This window comes from Prenolepis imparis, unplaced genomic scaffold (assembly GCF_030444845.1).
Source record: "Prenolepis imparis isolate NDT839.2.m4 unplaced genomic scaffold, iyPreImpa1.0 SCAF_1, whole genome shotgun sequence".
Classification (NCBI taxonomy): Eukaryota; Metazoa; Arthropoda; class Insecta; order Hymenoptera; family Formicidae; genus Prenolepis; species Prenolepis imparis.
In genome coordinates, this window is record NW_028141159.1 from 13,101,703 (window position 1) to 13,125,086 (window position 23,384).

The following is a 23,384-nucleotide window of genomic DNA, read 5'->3' on the forward strand; positions in this document are numbered from 1 at the left end:
GACATAGGATGAAATGATGATAATTTCATGCACGAAAATAATTAGGCAAAATTCTTTATATATATATAATATATATATACAATATGTATGTATAAGATACACTGTAAATTATACTCATTACGCATTCAAGGAGTTAAGTATAGATTAAGTCAGACATACGACGAAATGATGAGATAATTTCATTGCACGAAAATAATTAGGCGAAATTCTTTGTAATCTGTATATATTATATATATATTATATAGATATAAAGAATTTCACCTAATTATTTTCGTGCAATGAAATTATCTCATTATTTCGTCCTATGTCTGACTTAATCTATACTTAACTCCTTGAATGCGTAATGAGTATAATTTACAGTGTATCTTATACTTATATATATATACACTAGCGGATCCTGACGTCGATTGCTCTTTAATGTTTGTTTTTCTTTATTTATTTTAACCCCCCCCCCCTCCCCTCCCAGGATCCACCAGTGCATATATATACGTTTAATACGACGTAAGGAAAGGCTTTCGTAAATTTCGCTATTCATTTTCTGTCACTGTCCGATCTTTTTATAAATCATATATAAATATATATACATATAAATATACTAAAATACTACAATTTGTTCAATACGCCCTGAATTCGTGAATTGGACGAAAATAATTCCGCCTCTCGATTTTATTCAATTACACTTGTATTGCGCGTATTTTACATTCATTAATGCAACAACTGCGACTTTTTTATGTACATTAATTAAATGTATCGTATAGCGCACACAATCTATCGATTTGCTCTTCAATAATTTTTGTAGTACTCTTTAATTAGCTTTCAACGATTAATACCGTAGTCACTTCACCAAGATTTTGCTCGCAGAATTTGAAGCGGTATTCATATAAAAACGGTAATTTCTAAACTTTGTCGATGCTGGTTGGGAATATTTTCAAACTTTGTCAATGTTGTCGCTTCTAACGGATCGCGACCCAAGTGACGGTTTTGCGCGGACAGGAACGCAGCCTGCAGTTTAACGAGTTGGTTGAATTGATATATTCTCGGCTTGGTTAGTTTTAATTAATCGGAGTGATGTTTCAATCGAGAGACAAGTAAATGATGAGCGAATGTTGGAGAGAAAGAGAGAAAGAAAGAGAAGAGAGGAAGTATAGAAGGGGATAAAGTATAGAAAGCGTGAAGAAGCGGAAGAACCGGAGAATAGCGGAAGTGGCCTCGTGTAAGCGAGTCTGACGGCCGTGGAGAGTATGAGGTTTCCCTCGTTAAGGGTCGTAAATAATGGCGATGGCGACGATAACGAGGCAATTTACGGGCACGCTCTCGTGCAAGTTTTAGCTTCGATGTCCGTCGCGGCAATTTGAATTTTTCGCGAATTTGTGATCTTTACGCGCGGTACACTTGGTAGCTCACATCGGGACGATAAAGGACCTTCCGTCGCGATCGATCGACGAGTGAATTATATGTAATAGCGGAACAACGTACGGGTATTTTGTCATACGAGCGGAAGTCAGTAGAATAAACGCCGTGAAATTGACATATAGTTTAAAATATTTGACAATATTTAGCATAAAATATAAAAGTTTTAATTTTTCTCCTTAACGAATCAAAACTGAATGAATTCGCTTATTTAGGTCTGCTTTCATCAATTGTTATATATTGTTTCGTTCCTTGTAATATTATTTAAATTAAATATTTATTATTCAAAATATATATTCAAGAGCAGTGTTGTTTTAAGATGATTTTAAAATTAGCTATTAGATAAAGCGAATAATCGATAAAAATAAAATTTTAATATATATATCGCACTTTATGCGATACATTTATAATGTATTTTTAAATTTCAGAACTTAGAAATTTTCGATTTATAGAATCATAAAGATAAAGTAAGATAATTGAATTTATACATGATGAATATACTTTAATAAATTTATAATATTGCAGTCATTGAGATATGAAATGTTCTGATGTTTTTCAGCTGATTCGGATCTTGTTAAATGAAGACGTCAGTTCGATTATTCAAATGTATAAATTCAATTATCAACTGTTTTAATAAATATGAACTCTGTTAATATTTAGCGTGGCCATATGGTCACGACATGCGAGTGTTTCGTTCGCTAATGGTTCGCCCATTTATACTTTTTGGAGCATGGCGCTCAATTTCTTAGGAGGTAGAACCATTTAAGTTTCAAAATGATCGAGAGCACTAAGAGTAAGAAAGAGTTCCAGGTGTTAACTTAGTAGAGTGATTCATATAATGTTACATTACGAACTTGCATTTTCTTAAGCAGATTAGAAGGACGACATTTTAATGAGAAACTTGATCTTTTTTCGCGCCTTATTAATATCTACATTACTGATATTAATTAAAAGTTTACGAAAAAAATAGAGACAATGCTTGATACAGGATGAAAATACTTTGAAGGGAAGAAAGACATGATACGTGAAAAAAATATCGATGCGACTGAAATGAACATTCGAGTATTAACTCTGAGACACAGGGTGGTGCGAAAAAAAACATATTCTGTTGAACCAACATAAAATTGCACAATAATAATTTATATCACTTTATAAATGAATATATATGTAAAAGAATTCTATATAAAAGGAAGAAAAAAAAGATTCTCCTTTCAATTATTTCACAAGGGATACTCTATGCAGTATTAGTCATCAACTATTTTTGTGCGCGCACAGAGAATCTGTGCGCTTCAAAGAGTCGACAGGTTCATTTGACTGCACATACGGGGAGCTCGAGGAATTAGCTGGGCGATCGACGATACCACTCCGGCGGAAACGCAGCCGCACAAGCGTCAGTCGCTTATTTCGCGAGGCGAGTCGCGTGGGTGATGTCTGCCTCCGGCAGCTTCGCCGTGGAGGAATGGAAAGCGAGAGATAAAAGGAGGGAGGAGGAGCGAGAATCCCTCCGCACACCGGGAGGGCAACCCTTCCTCTCTCTTGACAACCCTCTTGCGCTCTGTTCTCGTCCTCGTATGCGAGAGAGGATAGGCAAGAGCGAGGGATAGCGTGTGTGAGATGCGAGGGTGTAGAGAGATGCTGTGGGTGCCGAAGGCGCAGCGGCGGCGTCGGCCGCGAGGATGTGGAGCACGAGCCGGCGGCGGCGACGGTCGGAGAAAAGATGCTGCGCGGGGAAGAAGCAGGATGGAAGACCCCGACTCGGCGGTGGTGGAGAATAGAGAGAAGAGGGCGGCTAGAGAAAGAAGGAGAGAGAGAGAGAGAGGGAGGGAGAGGAAAAGCCGGAACGACCCGGGGGTTGCCGTGGCGTTATCGACCGGGCCGCTGGTCGGTATCAAACCAGGCGTCGGCGCCGTGGCTGTCCCGGCTTCCTCGAGTGCCGGACCATTCTCCACCTCCACCAGCACCACCACCATCACTATCATCGCCACTACTACAACCACCATCAACCACCACCAGCGGCAAGAGCAGTAGCACCAGCACCGCCACCTCCGCGGAGGTCGCACGGCTGCTGGCCCTCGGCGCGTCAGTAAAGCCCGGGACAGACAGTCGATCGCGCACACGGAGGGTGCGGGTCGTGGGTCTGGGGGTTTGTCGTCCTTCCGGTTTGGATTTCCTCGGTTTGGTACCTTCGTTTCCGTACTTTCGGTCCTCGCATATGTAGACCGACGTTTAGCGTGACACGACGTTGTCCCCCTTGTCAGTGCGATTCAACAGCTGGCAGAGAGAGAAGGTGTTTTCGGGCGGGATGTCGATCCGAAAAGACTGGTAAACATCCGTTATCGCCCCCGCTTGATAAGCCGCTCCGAACGGTCTGGACCGCATCGCGTCATCTCTCCTTCAACGTTATCTCGGACTCTTAACTCGTGATGCGAGACGCATCGAATGGATCGAAGCGCTTCGTGCTGGTGCGTGTGGTGTCGGAGCGGTAGGGAATCGAAATTACATGGATACTGATACGGAAGTTATTTGACCGAGAGAATAAATCCCGGGATGGACTATGTGATACGAGAAGACGACGCTAGATAAGGAGTTGGATGTTAGCTCACGGTGCGTCAATCACGTATTTTTTTTTTCTGCGAATGCGGGGGTGCAATGTTTAATGATGAAGACTAAACTCGTATCTCAGGACAGACAAGCATATTATTTAATTAATAACTTGCATTGAGTCTGCTTTTCTATAGACATCGAGATTCTGCGATAGTTTACTGACAATGAATATTCGTCAAACTTAAAACATATGGTGTCGAGAAATATCGTCGATGATGGGAGATTTAGACAAATCCGTGTGTCTTTTTCGATCAATATGAGCCTGTCGCTTATACACTTTTTTTCTATAGAAAGAGTTAATTTAATAATAATTATGAAAGAAAATTTCGAAAACGAGTAATGTTACAAAGTAAAAATAAATCATATAAAAAAATTCTCTTAGCACTTTTCCAGAGAATTTATAAACTATTTTATTAAATATCGCAATAATATCAAAGAAATCTTTCTATTAAATATAAATAAATGTTCTGTTAAATATTAATTATTTACTTGCAATATTAGAAGTATTCACTTTATTTTACGATATATTCATTTTATTCGTTTTCAGTATAATATTTTATTTCAATGTAATCATTTCTGTAGATAATTATAATAACTTTCGCGTCTGTATTATTGTGAAATTGCGCGTTAATATCTCAAACTCTAACTAAGCTTTGTACGTTAAAATATAGTTAGTTACAAAACCAACTTTCTCATAATGCATAATAGTACATAGATATATAAATGACACAATAGTATTATTCTAATTATTCCCACACATTTCATATTCAATTTTATCGTTATTATTTTATAATTATTTGTAAATATTACTACTTTGAAATTTGCATGCTACGTAATATATGAATTTTATTTATTAATAAATGCGACGGCAAAATTAGGTTAAATTTATAAAAGAATGCATTTTGAAACCATTTAAAGTTTGAAATCAGGAGTTATCCTAAAAATTATTAGATTCTCTTCTCTTTCTTTTTGTTTTCGATATTTCAAATCCATTTAAATTTTCAACTATATTGCGGATCAATTAAATTATTAGATATAGGATAGGAGAAAATTGAACGATTGCCCATAGTTAATCCCTGATCTCCGATGATTGGGGGCTCTACGTAATTTTGCAAAATGGATCACCATCAATTCTCTTTGATTCATCCATTTCTTGCAGGATGCACTCTCGTCGATCCGCGTACAAAAATGTCACCTCTGACGTTCGCGCAATTTCTGTGATAATATATCGGCGTTTTTTCGCGAAACGTCCGAGGAATCGTCTTTCTCTCCGACTGCCATTTCTGCCTCGATAATTCCTTACGGATTTTTTCCCGGAAACTTTGAACTTATTTGACTTCTATCGGCGAATTATTAATCATCCAGTGTGGCCCGCTGCAATTAACGCGAGACCGGAATTTAATTTCGCTCATCGGGCAGAGATTGTCAAGCATATGATTCGACGTCTCGTTTTCGCTCGTTCGTCGAATCGGAACGCGTAATCCGACGATAGTTTGCTCCTCTTTCCAACTTGAGAAGCTAGTGCGCAGTTCCATCGACGGAAACCTCCGGGGAATCCGATCTGCGAAGTACTTAGAAGACAAGTCTGGACCAACTCGGGATACTCGTCTCTGTGTAGCCTCTGACACATTCCCTTCGGACGCGCGATGAAAGTGTGTGCGACAGAATTTTGTAATTGTCACAATCAGCTTGCGAGTTACTCTGCTGTCAAAGAGGCTTTGAATTAATCAAGTTTTGCTTATAAATTAAAATTGCAAATACAAATCATAAATAGTATCTGAACTTTCAAATAGCGGCATTTACATGCCATTTACATTTAAGTGGATCCTGCTTTCATAATTCTGAATTTTCTTTTGCAAATAAGATTGAATGACATGCATAAATGATGATTATGAAAATGCGATTTACATTAATATCTTTGATAAACAAACGCAAGTTTCTTCAAACTTGATACGAAAACTTAGGTACAGAGAAGTTATCGAGATTCTTAATTTTCATTTTTAGTACGCTTACTGGACGTTTACTTTTGCGCAGTTACATGCAAAAAGAATTATATCATAATCGCTGTTAAGAAATTATGAAGTCAATGCTCCTCCTGCTCCGATACATTAATCGAAAGTTTAAGAAAGTAAAAGTAGCGAGGAAAAGTCGCCTTGCGTTTTTTAAGATTTATTTTATAAATTGCACGCTCCCACCGAAATATGAGACTATTACGTCGTTTCGCCTCATAGATGAGACGACTTTGAAGAAAAATACGGGTCGGCTATTAATTTGCTTCGCATTTTGAAAAAAAAAAAAAAAAAAAAACATTACGAAGGAGTGTAACTGAAACTCAGTGTGGTAATTTAAACACAGACTACTTCCCCCGGGGTCGAAACGTTGTCGAAGCTGAAACCGACTGTACCAAAGACCAGAAAGCACAGTTTACCTCAACTTGGAAATTGGAAATTCTCGCCTAGCCACGGTTCAATGCTATCGGATTTCGGATTTCGCGTTATTCGAGCAGCTTGAGCAACTCATTCGAATCAAACTGGATCGTCATTGCAATTAATTAGGTTTTGTCGGGCGACTGGTCGCGCGACTCGATTCTTCTTTATAGTTCCGGTAATGTGTACATTAATTACCGAACATTCGATTTATCAAACATAAATTTCTAGTTTGAATTTACGAAAATTTGATACAAAAAGGATCAATGCATATTAATTTGCATATTAATATGCAATAGAAACGATTAATACCAACGAATTTTCACCATTATCACAATCAACTTCTCATCATAATAAAATATATATAAATATATGTATATTAACACATTTTTTAGACTCAATTTTATTTTTTATTATTTTACAATGAAAAACTGTTGCTCAGTGTGAAAAAAAAGTACAAAAAATTTATTGAACAAAATTGAATAAAAATTAATAAGTTAAAAATACACAGAGAATATTATTTATTAAATGTAAATAAAAAATACGTAAGCCAGTGAAATAAAAATATTTTTAAAATTAATGAACTTATACCTGTATAAAATATACAATATTGGAACATATATATAATGTTAAGAAAAATATATGAAATAAAAAAAATCATTCGCTATGAACAAAAGTAAATGAAGTAGTAGGACATAAGGAGGTAAGGGACGTAGAAGTAAGGAAGATATATCGGTGGAATACATACGTTTCACGCACGATTGTTCCCTCGGAACTATATTGAGCATACATTTTTCTGTTCATCGTGCAGACAGTAGCAGTAATCTTCGCGCCATTTGTTCTCGAGTCTCGAGCAACATCTATTTCATTGGGTTTTCCTAAAATTTTAGAATTGTACGCGCGCGCGCGACGGAAAATGTAATAAGTTTATAAACTTATTATACTCGCGTAACTACCATCTAGTTAGCCGAATCTCGCGCGGAAATTCGTTTCCGGAGAAGCTGCGTTAACGAAGCGGCTTTTATGTGTTGTTGCAGCATGTTGCGGCGTGTTGCGGCAACTGCAAAGGGATAAGAAAGGAAGAAGACGAGACGAAAGAAACAACTCGAGAATCGAAAAAAATAATTCCGCCCCGGATGAATCTCCTTTCGCGAACGTGGTCGACGTAACACGAGGGGGACGCTCACGCTGAGAATCTTCCGCGAGTCGGCGACTCCGAGGGGGTGGTGGCATCGAACCCATCGTACCCCGGGTGCCGATGATTCCGTCAGGATCATTCACTGCCGACGATTCGAGTTGGTCGATCGTCATCAGAGTGTCATCGCTTTCACGCGCGTGCCAGCTTGGCAGCTCAGCGTCAGCGCGGGCAACGCATGCACCTGAGAATGGAAGTAAGAGTCCGCTCGGAGCACATCAGCAGCAGCAGCAGCAGCTTGATAACAGCACCGAGTCGCTATTTTGAATTCGAGACGGCGAACGGGGAGTGGGAGTCGCACGGAGGGCGCGAGCAGTGGGAGTGGACGGACAGCGGCGACGGGATAAGGGTGGTGAGGAAAAGGGTGCAGGAGAGCGGGCGCAAAAAAGCGGCGGCGGCGGCGAACGGGCAGGGAAAGCGGAAATCGAAAGCGGAAGAAGAGGAAGAAGAAGGGGGTCGTCCATCGGCAGGAGGGCCCCACAGATGCGGGGCCCGCAGGGGCGCGCAGTCCGCGGCGGCGTGACGCGATGCGGACGTCCTCCTCCTCTTTGCCGAGGAAGAGGAAGAGGAAAGACCTCTCGCCTCCCGATACCGTCCTTCTCGTCGACGACTGCCGGCCGTCTTCAGTTAGACATGTCGGCCGACAGCAGTGTTCTCCGCGAGAGGGACGAGATGGTCCTTCGGCGTGTCGTAAGGTTCCCGGAAGGTCGGGAACTCGTCGGACGAATCGGGTTCCCGGTGAACGATGCTGGAAGAGGCGGGAGAGACGAACGGAAGACAGAAACGAAGATGGAAGCGATCTCGACGAGAGACGAGATAAGCGACGACGAAAGGATATCGCGAGTAAGGAGATTTCTCAAGATGGTACCTCGTACTACGACGGCACCGTCGCCAAAAGCCTCCTTCTCCTCGCACTTATCTGCGCCCAGTGTTGCCTGGCGGGCACCGAGGCCTTGGCCGGCACGCAAAAGTACTCCACCAGAACAGTCAAGACGCGATACGGCGTCTTGCGCGGCATCGAGGCCAGATCGTCGAACGCCGTCGAGACCTATTACGGGGTGCCGTACGCGACTCCGCCGCTCGGCGCCCTGCGTTACATGCCCCCGGTCACCCCGACACCATGGCGCGGTACCAAAATCGCCGACACCATGCCGCCGGCCTGTCCGCAAAATCCGCCGCAGCCGGACGAGAAACTGCCGCAGCAGAGACGCGCCTATCTCAAGAGGATGGAACCCGTAGTGACGAACCAGAGCGAAGACTGCCTGTATCTTAACCTCTACGTGCCCAAACTTCCCCACGGTAAGTCGCCGATTTATTATTCCCCTAAACATAATATTAGGAAAAAATAAATCGCTTACTTTATTTTAGAAATGTCAAACGTGAATTTTATTTAACATGGTGTTTTTTTTATATGAATATCACAAATGCAGTAATGAAGGATGAGGTGGTAATGCAATTTTAAAATTCTGTATCGATGTCCTGTGATTATAAATTTGACAACAATCTATCGACGGTTTTACATAATTCGATATCGCTGATTAAAAATTAACAGAGATTTTAAAAAATGTCATGTAAAAAAAGATACGAAATTTAAATTTAAATCGACAATATGTTTTTTTTTAACAAAATATTTAATGATTCGAAGAATTTATAGCGATAAATTTCAAAATGGTCTTACGTACAAAATTTAATTTCTGTTTGATATATTTTTGAAAATTAAGATATTCTTGAAATCTCCCGAAAAGATTCTCGCAAGATACTCTGATCGAAAAATGCATCGCACGATCATCGAGCGCAAAATTCCTCGCGAGAACATAAATCGAACTTTTCGGACCTACCTTCTCTCGATGCGAGGGTTTCACGATATTTCCGCGAGATACTCTGTTACGAAACATGTGCTGTCCAATTTTAGAGAGATTGCCCAACTTCGTTGAGAGCGCATCGCGAGCGAATAGGTCCAATTTCATTCCGCGATAATCTGGTTATCGAAGTGTTCGGGAACGTAGCGTCATCGTGTGCGTTATGACACGTGACAATGACATCGCTCGCGTTACAATTCCGCACGATAAAGTGTACGTGTGTCTCGTTCGCGAAATTTTTTTCGATGAACGCATACGTACGAGTCCGTTAGATTTATACACTTTTGCGAATGACATTTTATTTCTCCATTGAAATTACGTTAGCCATACGAGCGCGTGCGATTTATCATCCTTCCATAGACGTGAAATTACATTTTCCTTATATATATATATATGCGACGTTAATAATTCTGAAGGGAGAGCAAATAACGAGGCGAAACAAATTCTTACAACTGTAGAAATTATTATCCTTTCTTGTATCCCATCGCATCATTCGCAGAAACTTAAATGTTTTTATACAGGTCGCGCATTTGCAATTTGAATGAACTTTTCAAGTGCTGATGTGTTGACCTTAATCGGTTGGATTATGTTTCTTGCGGATGAAAAACACAGAATTTTCGAAAAATCTCATGATACTAGAGATTGCTTCATGAATGATCCATGTGCAATAATATATTACATGGTATCACGAGATAACCAATTATCATAGTACATCTTTCATCCTCTTGCTTCTTCACAGATATTCATTTAATACCGCTAAAATATTAAAGCGCGAAGAGAGCGCAAGAAGATTATAAATGCTCGTGAACCATTTGTCTTGTTGACGGTATGGTAGATTGATTAGAGCTAATTTCGCTAATTTTATTTAATATCGATATCGAATCAGGAAAAATAAGGGAGAGAAAAATATCAAGCAACGCGATAGCTTTATGCGGCGATTTAGCGATCCCGATTTCGCGTCGTGTCGGGACGCCAAGGTTTCCTTCGCGAGGAGAAACTACTCCCTCTCCTACCTTTTCTCACCCCCTTCCCTTGGACCATCTTTTCTCTCGCAGCCCTTAATGCGGGGCTGGAGCGAGAGCGAGTGAACAAAAGAACGGATCGATCGGCTGATGGAGACGCTTTCCTGATTGCAAATACAGAGCGAGACCTACAGATGTGAGGCATCAACGCGAACCAGTGTACGGATCATGGATATGGAAATCAACAGCGGAGAGAGGAGTGCATCCTGTGATAAATTTTGGACGGGGATTTGACCGGATTTGCCGAACAATTTCGTAATATTCTTGGTTGCGCCGGTGGATCTAACTGACCTATTTCAGTTTTCAAACAATTTGACTTTATTGTCTCAGCAGACTACTTCATCTCGGGATAACGATGTCTATTCAAATTTTCAAAGTTAGGAAAATATAGATATTGGGCGAAGAGAATTTTTCTATAAAAAGAAAAAAAAAATTACACTTTGAAAATATATTGATAAAAGGGATATAGATCTTAATGAAAAATAAACGCGCTCGCGTGGGATCGATCGGATACACGGTTAATTAAAATTGAAAGTGCGCAAAAAGGCCCGCTATTTTCATAAAGCGCGATTGAGCGGAGATTGCGCACGTACGGGACGGAAGTTCGCGTTACGCCCAGCGTGATCCACGATATTTCCGTTTTGTTCTATCGGGGATTCTTCGCGTAGAGAGCGAGAGATTCCGCGCACGTTATTATGCCGTCGAATAAAAAGCCGTAACTACCCAATGTTTCAGCCGGATTAAAGAGAACGATCCATCGTTCTGCTTCCTTTGCTATCGCGCGTTGAATCCTTTTGCCGCTTTTTACGGGAGCTTTTTCTCCGCGACTTTTCTCTCGATGCTTGTCTCTCATCGGCGACGTATCGGGATGCAGCCGTCACATTACTCGCACGTAAGCAGCTTAGGTTTCGATCTTTCCGGATATCATCGACGGAAAATTCGAGCTCCCTCAGCGGACACGTCCGTGAATGGAACATGTTATTGAAATGTTATTTTGCGAGCGTATAATATCTTCTCGAAATTTTAGACACCAACAAAACTCTTCTTAATTTTCATCGGATGCGATTTAATAATAATCGCGGATATTAATAGAGAGAGGAAAAAATTAGAATGACAAAAGTAATTTATAACATTTATTTGATTCCGTAAAAAAAAAAAATTATCGTACGAGATTAATTAAGATGAATGAGTTGCGCGACGATTCTGTGTGATTTAAAAACTTCGATTTCGTTTGCGTTTAAAAATTTCGATCTGGCGTTGAAAGCGATGAAACCATAAACATGTAACTGGAATAAGAGTTTCGTTTCGGATGAAATACGGAACCATACGCGAATACGAATAAGATATAGATTGCGCAAGAAGGAATGCGTAATATGTCGTATATTATGCGGAATTCGTGCTTATTTTAATGGTATTGCATTTGTCTGGCGGATTGAGAACTTTTTCGTTCCTTGGATCATCGTCGCGAAATTACTTTTATGGTTATATCTTACATCTGTTATTACACAACGCGACGACGAAAGCTCATAGCTCATCCTAAATGCTTTACCATTTATATCGTCCGTCTATATCGTCACCTGTATCATCCAAAGATAGAGTTATCTCGTGAACAGAAAAATAATTTAATCAGCGATTAATGCTGCGTAATTGTAAATTTTGTTTATTTAATGCGAGTATTTTTTTATTGAAATAAACATAAAATCGTGATGCTTACTTGCATAAATATAGGTTTCTAAAGTTTGATAGATATACTAATGTGTCAGATTTCTTTACAGAAATTAATGTAGAAAAAAGAGTAGCAAATCTCACTTAATTTTTTTATTTATAAAAATTATAATATAGCCGTGTATTTACGTGAGATTTTACGTTTAGGATATTTTGTTCTCCGTATCGTAAAATTTATTTACGTCTCGTATCTGCCGATCTTTCGTTTATGTCAGCAATTGTACGATGCAGCGCTTGCACATGCAATCGTTATTTTTCGTGATACGATCACTCGCGGAAGAAAATTCGATATAGGTAGGTTTAATATAATACACTCTGACAATATCCTTCGATACACACGCGAGTGTCGGTGAATACGGATCAGGTGAAAATAATATTCGGGATAGAGGCGAGAAAGAGAGAGATGAGCGTCTCGCTCGCGAATTCATCGCGCCTGTCGTTTCTCTGATCGAGTATCCCCCGTCTTTGCGCATATTCGCGTGCCTCGTGCGAGGAATCCGTCGCTGTGAAGAATGAAAGAATAAAGCGCACTTTTATCTAGGAAATGATGAGAAACTAGGATGCCTTACCCGCACAATGGCGAGGTAGATGCTGCATACGAGAAGAAATGAAGCGGACCGAAGGGATCTGAAGCATCCACGTATTGGAGGAATAAGATAAAGCGATGACGAAAAGAAAGAAAGGGAAAGAGAGAAAGAGAGAAATGTTCTAGAGAAAAGAAAGTGAGAGAGAGAGAGAAAAAGAAAAGAAACGCAAGTGTAAGGATGCGTTGCATCCTCAATTCCGTAGTGCATTGCAGTCGATTATTCGATTCACGTGAGAGAACCTGCAAGCACCGCGGGAGTGAGGTGGCTTCGTATCGGATCGACGTTCTCCTGTTCTGGGCTGCTGTGACATTAATCTAGAGAGGAGAGACAATGAAGAGGACTTCAGAAGTATCCCGACGTTTATGCGCGTGGATCGATTCTCTTGTACTTGTCAACACAAGCTCAAAATTCGATTGTTATTTCTGATGAATGCGTAGCGCAGAATAGAATCTCAAAAAAAATTCGCGAAAAACTTTAATTAATTCTATTCGACTTTACGAATCCTTCGGTGAATATAATTCCACATATTCTTGTAATTCGCACTTTTATAGAGACCTTTAAGTTATTTAAGAAAGTGACAAAAAAAAAAAGAAATTAAAAATCGAGAAATCTGCGGAAAGAATATCATTTTTCTGCGACATTTCACGTAATATAGAAGCCAATTAACGGACACACGTATAGCGACTTGCCATTTTTTACTTCACGATCGGAGACGCCGTGGAATGTCTTCAAATTGCTGTTAGTTCACGATAACGACTTTGCGATCTCTCGTTAAGACTTTGAGATAACGACCTTTTCGCATTAGGGGCAAACTTTGGTACTAATATATGTCGGATTGTTCAAAAAGCTTCCCCGTTTCCGAATCTCCGCTAACTTCCTTATGAATTTATTGGTTCCCGTATCTTTACCTTCCCTTTCCCCAACATGTATAATATAATCATATTATACGCCGAGTTAGTGTAGAGACTTGGTGTGACAGGGAAACGACGCGAAACGACGTACGTGCAGAACTAGAATTTCAACCATTTCCTTGTAATATAAGATTATAATCCTGTTACGATTCTAGTTGGAGTTCCGAGAAAGATATGGAAATAAAAAGCAGATACTTTTCTTGAAAGTTTGACCAATATACAAGAAAATGTGCAGCATGTAAAATAATCTAATAAATAAACGTTGATAAAAGTTTAAGGAGATTTTCAACTCTATACACGAGTCGTAATTTTCTCGAATAAAGAAGAAAAAAATATTCTTCTTTATTCAATAAGTATATCCGCAGAAAGTCAGATCGACAATTTTATCATTAAAATTATTTAATTTAATATTTAATATGTGGCTTCAGTTATGTGGCACAACTCTTTCGTACATTTTCTTAATTAAAGTAACCATCGGAAAAAATAGTATTGTTCCCCTGAACAAATTAAAAAAGAGACGACGCAATAGAGATCCAAGATTGTTCAGTAAATGATTAAAAAAATAATATATCACTCTACTCAATATCGTAAAAAAATCTATAATTTATAACTTTACAGTGCGATTCGAGCACGACAAAAGTGAGTCGATACCGAGGAAGCAATAAAAATACCGAGTCGCTCGTAAATGTTTCGAGATACGATCCAACGATCGCGGACAGGCAGATAAAGGTAGACGTGTAGATTTTCCCAGTTCCCAATGGTAAAACACGCAGAGCAGAATCACGAAGATGGTGTCATTTGCTCGTTCACCTACTTAACTATCTGTCGTTTAGCGTGCGCTATCAGGAATCGCAACAGGTGTCTCGCCTGCCATCACTTAACTCGGCATATGATAGTTCGTTCCTGAAATGATTATGTTTTGATCGTGGTTGCCTTACGGATATCGTAATCGATAGAGAGAGAAAGAGGAAGAGAGAGAAGGGTGAAGGGGGAGAGAGAAGAGAGAGAAAAAAAGATATTGATCTGCTAGATGCAGAGGGAGTAACTTTATAAAAAATTCACTTTCAATATTTATACATGTATAATTCAACGTTTCTCATTTGAATATAGCCAAATTCCTAATCCATAATTTATAATATTTGAATCACTCAACCATATTTGCATGTATGTACTAAAATTCACATTTTCTATATAAATGAAATATTAAAAATTGTTGAGTAGGATCTATAATACTTGGCCATTCATGTCAAAAATATATAAAAATATATGTTATAATTAAATTTTATGATATATATGAAGTGATAAATGATGATTTTCCATGTAACCTATTTTTTAACATGGTATATATACGATCAAAAAGAATTATCTATAATTTGATAATGATATCGCAGATTCATAATCGTATTCATGCATAAGCTGTACGGCTATATAAAGCTATATAAGTTTAATCTACGAGACGCGTTATTTTGTAGGAAAGCCGTTCTTTGATTAGATGCTTCAATTTTATGATTAGGTTCTTCATTTTTATCTGGCCGCGCCTAGTTTTTTAAAGAAATGTTTAATTATCACTTATTATATTACAGTTGTATTAGCTTCACGTGAGCACATTTTCACATGACCTATTGTGTTTGACAGAGAATATATTAAGATCAAAGGATTGAATTTCGCAGAATTGTGATGTAAGTCGTAAAATATTTGACGTCGAGATTAATTAAGGTGATTAATGAAAATATACAGCGCCGAATCAAAGGAGTAGATTTTTATTCGATATATGAATTACACGACTCGAACAATGCGATATTTTTTAACGCTTTGACGACGAATACTTTTGTACTTTTTTTTTAGTATATATTCTATTATCTGAGATGAAGAGATTTGAATTGCATAAAGCTGCAATTAACGTCAGATAAAATATGTTTATTATTTTACAGAGAACAAACTTTCTACATTTATCATATTTATGTTGGTACATTTACCGAGACTCATATTCGTAGACAGATGTTGTGGTAGAATGTTCTCTGGTGTTGCAGGTAGTATCGCAGACGCGCTTCCAGCTCTCCTCCTCATTCATGGCGATTCCTATTCCTGGGGTGCCGGAAATTCATTCGACGGAACCGCCCTAGCTGCTCACGGACGCCTCATTGTCGTCTCCATCAATTTTCGTCTCGGTGTGCTTGGTAAGCTGGCAATACTTATTCATTGAGACGAACTATCTCAATCTTCCGCCGTTTCAGAACACAAACTACGCCTTGCAAATGTTTGCGGTTATTTTATTCGATCGCTTGCAACCGTTCGCGTTTATTGCGATCGTTTGCGAAAAGACAAAACAGAGGCGTCTCCAGAATTGCTGCTACTACGTCGCTTTGTCAGAAAACTAGATTTTTTCTTATCCATTATTTATTGAAACTTATATTATCTAAAAAGAAGAATATGCGTTAGTAATAATAACAATAAAAAAAAAAAATAATAATAAATTATAGGATATACAATATGACTTTATTAAATACTTTAATAATCTTATTTCTTTCGTTTACGCAAAATATCGCAAGATTGACACAACTATTTTCTTAAGTGGATGAACGTGTCTATATCGACGATTGACAAGTTGACACTTGAATCGATATTCAATAAATTGGCGCGCGTTACGCCAAGAAATAATTGTCTTGAGAGTGCAACAATGGCGAACGATGCACAATAAATCTGATAACACTTGCTATTTTATTGTGCAAGAGCTGATAGAAAGTTTTCGGATTATAAAATGCGCCGAGTTTACCTTGCTTTGTTTATATAGCGCAACTAGCTCTTTTGTTCTTTCATAGACTTAAAAGAATGATCTCATTACTCGCGGCAGTCAAGGGAAAAAAGTTTGTCGAGATCTTTGCCAGATTACTTTCCGCGCGCGCGATTGTACACAGAAATTTTTCCTTCGGGGGTTGTTACCTGCGCGATAGTCGAGACTTTAATAACGCGACGTTCTCCACCTCTCGAATATGGATAACAGCAATGGGTTGTGGGACGCATTTCCGAGGCAGTCGCGCGTGTGCGTGTGCCAAAATTAAAAATGGGAACAAAAGGGAAGAAACAAAGGGAGTTTAATGAGGACGAAGAAAGGGATACGTAAGGTCCGGGTGTTTCCGTACGAGTAGATTTTCGCTCTCGTTTATCGCATGGCCGCACGGCTTTTTTGAGCGTCTGCTAAATATCGCGCACGTAATTTAAGTTACGATGCGATGCGTTGCAAGAATGGCCGCATGAAATATTATTGACATTTCATGCATCGAAAAAACAAAAAATAAACCGGAACGAATCTCGTCTCGTTCGAATTTATTTGATTTCTCAATAAATGTTATTTTTTAATTAATATGTAAACGCGGAATTTATTTGTGGATACTCTCGTGTGTTTTCTCTTTTTTTTTTTTGCGACGCCGAGAAAAATAAAAACACTACAATTTTTCGTTCATTCACGTAAAAAATTTATATCTTCATTTTGCAGTTTTTTACATCGATTTTCATATCGTGCCTTTTTCGCGTAAACGCGCATTACATTAATATATATCTGTTGTATTTATTTTTCTACGATATTTTTGGAAAGTGCGATGTTTAAAGGTTCGAATGCGTATCTAATCATGCATAAAACGATAAACAACGATATTATTCGAAAGGTATGCAAACGTGTTTACAACACCGTTTCCCCATTCATGAAAGAAGCCCGAGGCATTCAGTGGAACAATTTTCGATATCGATACGCCGTATTTTCACTATACTGGAGTTGGGGATTTTGCGTTCCTCTATGCTGCAGTTCCGTATGCGTTTTGTTCATCGTCGAAGCGAAACAATGCCTGTAGCGTTATTCAATATTGTGCGGTCAGCCGATTCCAATTTTCTTCCGTTTTTTTTTTTTCTTGATACTTTCGCTCATTAGTCATGCCTCTTTATTGTTTGGTGCTATGTACTTTCGTATTTACGTTAGCATATACATTAATACTTATAGCTTTTTTTTGTAAATAATAAATGTATTTTTAATCGATGCCGCATTCCTGCAACGCGAACCGATAAAATAAATAAATAAATAATTAATAACGTGATAATTATCGAGACGAAATATCTGCTTTTATATTTCTGGAAAAAAAAAATTTTTTTTTATAAATGTAACGGCAAAAACATTTATTTACGTGACTCATATCGCTCTACAATATTTCTCTGGTATTAAACGCGAATGTAATTAAGACTTGGTACTAGTGTACCAATGAATATGGGATTAAAAGGTGAATCGGATTGGAATGAAAAACTCGCTTCGCAGGCAGATGGCGAATCAGAGTGACAAGCCTGCAGGAGAGTCGGTACAGCAAATTGAAGCAAGCAGAATTGAGTGCCGGCGAGCAAATGTTTAATTTTAATCCGGTTTATCCTCCGATCTCCCTCACTCGCTGTTACAATAATACTACGTTTACATACACATGTAGATATCTTGGCTTTTGTTTCACTACGATAACTAAAACTCGGTAATAATTAAATAGATCAGGTATTTCTTTCCATTAGCGTAAACACTAGAAGTAATTAGATCTTAATTCAGTGGAAGTTTGCAATTAATTTGCAATAGAATTAAATTGTTCGATTATATTTGCGTAGGAAAGATGAAATGTGAGAGAAAAGTAGCCCTATCGAAAGGCAATTCTATTACCGGAAATATCTGAATTATCTATTTTCTTCGAGAAGTTTTTTTTTTCAATCACAGAGAATTTTCTCTTAGAATTTACTCTGAAAATCATGGTAATCGTAGGACAATATGGTATGGAAAGAATTTTATGAGAAATTCTCTGATTTATATTTATCACAATAAAAATAATAATATCTATTATTATTATACAATAAAATATAAAATATGTTTGATTAATTTTACTATTTTAATAAACCATGATTTTTAAGATAAATTTTAAGAGAAAATTCTCTCTGTGTGATAATTTTCATTTCTTCGAAATAACAAAAGCCTCTCTGTTTCTCCCTTTGTCAAATAATGAAGTACTTGGGCGTGTAAATTCGCCTTCCTAATTCAGACGCGTTGACGACATTAACAGGCTTCCTGAAAACCGGATCGAAGGGAAGCGCGCAAGGCAATTACGGATTGATGGATTTGGTGGCAGGACTTCACTGGCTGCGCGAGAATCTCGGCGCTTTCGGCGGCGATCCTGAGCAACTGGCGTTGCTGGGCCACGGCACCGGGGCGGCCCTCGCCAATTTTTTAGCCGTCTCTCCTATGGCGAAAGGTAAGGTGTCGTTTAATCGTTTTCGCGGCCAAACACGGCGGATTTACGTCAGTCAACGTGGTTAACGCGCCATCGGTCGCATTTGCAGCTGACGTTTTTCATACATCCGTTTTCATACAGAAGCGCAAACTGTGTAAACATATGTCACGAGATTTTTTTTGACAACGTGTGTCTAGAGACTTGATTTTTTTATTTATTTTTTTATTTTTTTATTACTGGTTCAGGAAAAGGGACGATATATATATATTTTACGCTTTACATTATGTTTCATTTTATGGATACATCGACCCCTTCGCGAGAGAAGAGAGATTGATAACGTTCTTTTTCCTCCAGTCGTATTATAGATAAGACTATACGAAGATAGAATGTTCTCTCGGTCGCAATTCTCTCGTAAATTGTAGTCTTGTTTACAAAGGAAGAAAATTGATTTGATTACATTCAAACACTTTGACTGACGTTGGCGCAATCGTCTGTAAAGAGGAATATGCTAATTGGATGAGTTGATTTATTCACTTTTCGGTATAATCGTGTCTAAGCTTGTTACGCGTGGTATATAGAGTAAAATAAAAGGAAGAAATTAATAAAATATTTAAAACAAATATTCAAAATATTTGAAAACAGGCAGCTTTTGTACGATGAAATAATGAAAGACTAATTCGATTTTGCGAAATATTGGATCTTAAAATAATAAAACGCTAATAATATACATAATGTATATTTTAAATAAAATGCTTCTCGTGTAAAACATGATTAGAGAGATTTATATCGGACATTTTTCGATTTATATTTTTTATCAGCTATATCGCTATATAATTAAAGCGGGAGCTTTTTTTTCGAACAAATTGCAGAGTTGATCAGGAGGGTGATTTTACTCGGAGGTTCGGCTCTCTCGCCATGGGCGGTTCAGCGAGATCCGCTGACGGTGAAGCGCCGAGTCGCCGAAGAGATCGGATGTTCCGGTGACATCGAAGCCGACGATATCGCACCGTGCCTTCGTTTAAAGAGCGTGGAAGACCTACTGGCGGTGCAGCTCAATCCGCCGAGATTCACCTCTGGATTTGCACCCTTTATCGACGGGGCCGTTCTACCACCCACTGTCAATCAGGTGAGACCATTTGTCTCGATAATCGATAGTTTCGAGTCTCGAGATAAAACAATAGTACACGGTTGCCCTTCCCCCCGTTTCCGCTTATTTTACTCTCTATACATATATAATATCTCGCTCGATTCTTTCGGTTTTTGAATACGTTATTAATTATTTAGTGATTGATAATTTTTTTAAATCTGCAGTTTAATCGAATGTTTATCTATTTTGGATTGAAATTGAAAAGGGTCGTGAATCAATTATGAACTCTGAGATTAAAGTTGATCTTGGCGGAAATGGATATAAAAATATCGTACTAACATTTTTGTAGCGTTTTTTTTTGCACGTGACACCGCTAATGCTATCTGTCGTTTTGGGACGTCCGGTGCAGCGTTTCAGTTTCAGCGTCGCTTTGGATGTTTCTCCTAAAATTTGCATTTACATTCTCCGCGTTCCGTGGAGATACATATATGTCGCTTTAGCGTGGGGCCGTTTAAACGCAAATTACACGTGGAATTTCCACCGCTTCATACGCGACGTAAATAAATATAACGGGGCTAAATAAACATCGGCATCGATGCGCGTTTCATTTAGACGATTACGGAATTTGCAAATGTTGTAATTGTATGCGGATATTAGCCCCCGTCGTCGACGAGCCGGCCGGCGTATTGATTTTGCGCAAGAGCGAACGAGATGACAAGTAAACGATGAATCTGCTAATTGAACGGGCAACCGGTTGACGGATGACGGATTCGAGAATTCGTAATAGCTAGTACCTCGTACATGCTCCATTAACTCATGCCTTGATAGTCTATCTGGTTACTCGCATATCATGATGGTAAAACCGGATAAGGCGAAATTGGGAAAGACGTACAAGCACAGGTGCCTAAACTACCGAAAAAAGTGATCAGATGTCTTTATTGAGAATCTTGTTATCTCTATTTTTATTTATGGCTAAATATACAGCTAAATCTTTGATATTATGAGAATATAAAATTGCAAAATTATTATTATATTTCCTCCCACTGATAGAGATTTATTTAGAACGACGTAGATATGGAGAGAGAAAAAACGGATTGAAAATTAAAATACTGCGTGTGAAGTTTATTGACACGCACGTTATTCTTAAACGTAAAAAAAAAAAAAAAAAAAAAAAAGGTTTTATCAGAACTTTCAGCCCACTGCCTCTTCTTCGGGACTAATGCCGATCGTGCCCGGGCCCGGTGCTGAATTCGCGGACTTTGGCAATCGTGATTTACTCTTTGGTTTAACGTCCGAGGAAGCCTGGGTAAATTTCACCGAGGAAGATTTACAGGTACAGTTTTGCATTAGCGTGAATTGATTTATGGAAAGCATCCAGTATAAAAACACGTGTAAAAAAATACGAAGTAACTACATGTATTGTGCTCGTTTTTATAATTCTTCTTGCTCTGTTAAAGGGATCATTTTTCACAGATTATACATATTTCATAATGCATGTCCAAAAAGAAAAAAGACGAAAAGTTGCAAACTTTTTTATCTGTTCTTTTTTCTGCTACTATTATTACGCATACGCTTTTTTATTTCTGTATCGATTTTATCAAAAAATTTCATGTTCGGAGCGGAAGTGATTTCTTGATTAATGGTCATAATATGTAATTGACATCGATGGGATATAATTTGACAAATTAATGAGCTATACCTATCGCATCACGATTCTGCCCTCGCCGATCGTTCCGGATATTATTGACTCTCCGATGGTCACGGCCACTGAGTCGCATTGTATATGACACGCATCTTCCTACTTTATAATGGCATTTGGATCAATAATCCATATGCAAATGCATTTATTGCAACGAGCGTGATTTGTTTATTTGCACTAGTAAAATCTTCCGATAATTACCTCGTAATAATTAGCGATCAAAAGAAATTGTGTTATACGGTGAGATAAATTCGTAATACAAAAAAAATATTTCTTACGTGAAATTCGAAGGATTCGCCGCTATTTTCCGCGTTCGTGAAAGCAGGCAACTCTTACCATTCGCAGAACGGCTTCAACGAAACTAGGAGGGATCGTATATTGCGCACCTACGTCCGGAACACCTATCGGTATCATCTGCATGAAATCTATTCGACTCTTCGGAACGAGTACACCGATTGGGAGCGAGGCGAGCAGAGTCCCGTGGCGATCTGCGAGGGCCTCTTATCTCTCCTCGGAGACGGCCAAGTTGCCGCGCCGCTCCTTAGACTAGCTCTACTTCACTCCACCTCGGAGGGACGGGGTTACTTCCTGCACTTCCAGCCTGGTGAACGACCGAGCCAGAGGGGCGAGGAAGTGCCCTATCTCCTGGGTATACCTCTTCTCCGCGGGGAAGTCACGTCCGCGCTGTCTGCCTCTGGCAACTACACCCTCGCCGACGAGAATCTGTCCAAGCTACTCGTGCATTACTTGGCTAACTTTGTGAAACGCGGGTAAGTTCTGCTTTCCCCTATCATTCTTTGTCTGGCTATTAAAATGACGTCGTTAATTATGTATATCGCTATTTGGAAATGAAAATTAAAAGTTTCGTCACAAATGTATAGGGACATTTTATAGATATTTCACTTGTTTTAATTATAACGAAATTTGCGAAAGTATCGCAAAAAAATTAAAAAAATTAGATTTATTATCTGATTAATATTTTTTTAATGAAATTTTTACGACACTCACAGTCATCAGTTGGTGATACGACGACGCGAAATAACTATGTGCGAAAGGGATAATCGGATAAGTGAACCTCTCTCGTTAATTTACCCGGTTCAAAGTTCTTCGGAACTTAAGCATCGCGTACACTTCGATTATACCTTCCATAAGGAGAGTCTGCTGCAGGCTGGTAGTGGTAGTAGGGTAAAGTTACAGCTGTGAAAGGATTTTGGAGCCAAACTCCCGCAAAGGCCGTTAACGCGCTCAGCGAAAGCTCGCAATCTCGAAGTAGAGTAGAGTTGTTAGCGGAGAAGACGCGAAGTGATTTTGGCTTCTCTAATTGCGGATCGGTGGCTATCTGGATGATTAGTCTGTTATCGACACGGTGGATTTTCTCAAAGGAATTTTGTCAGTGGTGAATTATCGCGCACACAGGGACATGAGAGACGTTCGCTTAGGACCTCGCAACACAAAAATTCCATTTCTCAATTTTTCTTTTTGTCTCTCTCAATTATTAATCGTGATAATACATTTTTCGAGATTAATTATATAAAAAATAAATTATTATATTTTATTTCGTTTTGAAAAGCATTCTTAATGTAAAATTTAACAAAATAGGATGATACATCAGCAAC

At 38.8% G+C, this 23,384-nt stretch overlaps 1 protein-coding gene across 2 annotated transcripts in view; it reads left to right on the top strand.

The window, feature by feature from the left end:
- The window catches only part of LOC145937886 (neuroligin-1), a 40,408-nt gene that overhangs the window by 12,463 nt on the left and 4,561 nt on the right, over nt 1-23,384 (top strand). The window contains exons 1-7 of one of the 2 annotated variants that reach the window (XM_083041261.1): nt 3,426-4,014; nt 7,478-8,934; nt 15,770-15,916; nt 18,815-19,003; nt 19,852-20,108; nt 21,256-21,402; nt 22,114-22,538. In XM_083041261.1, coding sequence (XP_082897387.1) covers nt 8,163-8,934; nt 15,770-15,916; nt 18,815-19,003; nt 19,852-20,108; nt 21,256-21,402; nt 22,114-22,538 — 1,937 coding nt within the window. In that variant the 5' untranslated portion in view covers nt 3,426-4,014; nt 7,478-8,162. Of the gene's footprint in view, nt 1-3,425; nt 4,015-7,477; nt 8,935-15,769; nt 15,917-18,814; nt 19,004-19,851; nt 20,109-21,255; nt 21,403-22,113; nt 22,539-23,384 lie in introns of those variants that run through there. The other variant, XM_083041293.1, reaches the window with a different exon arrangement.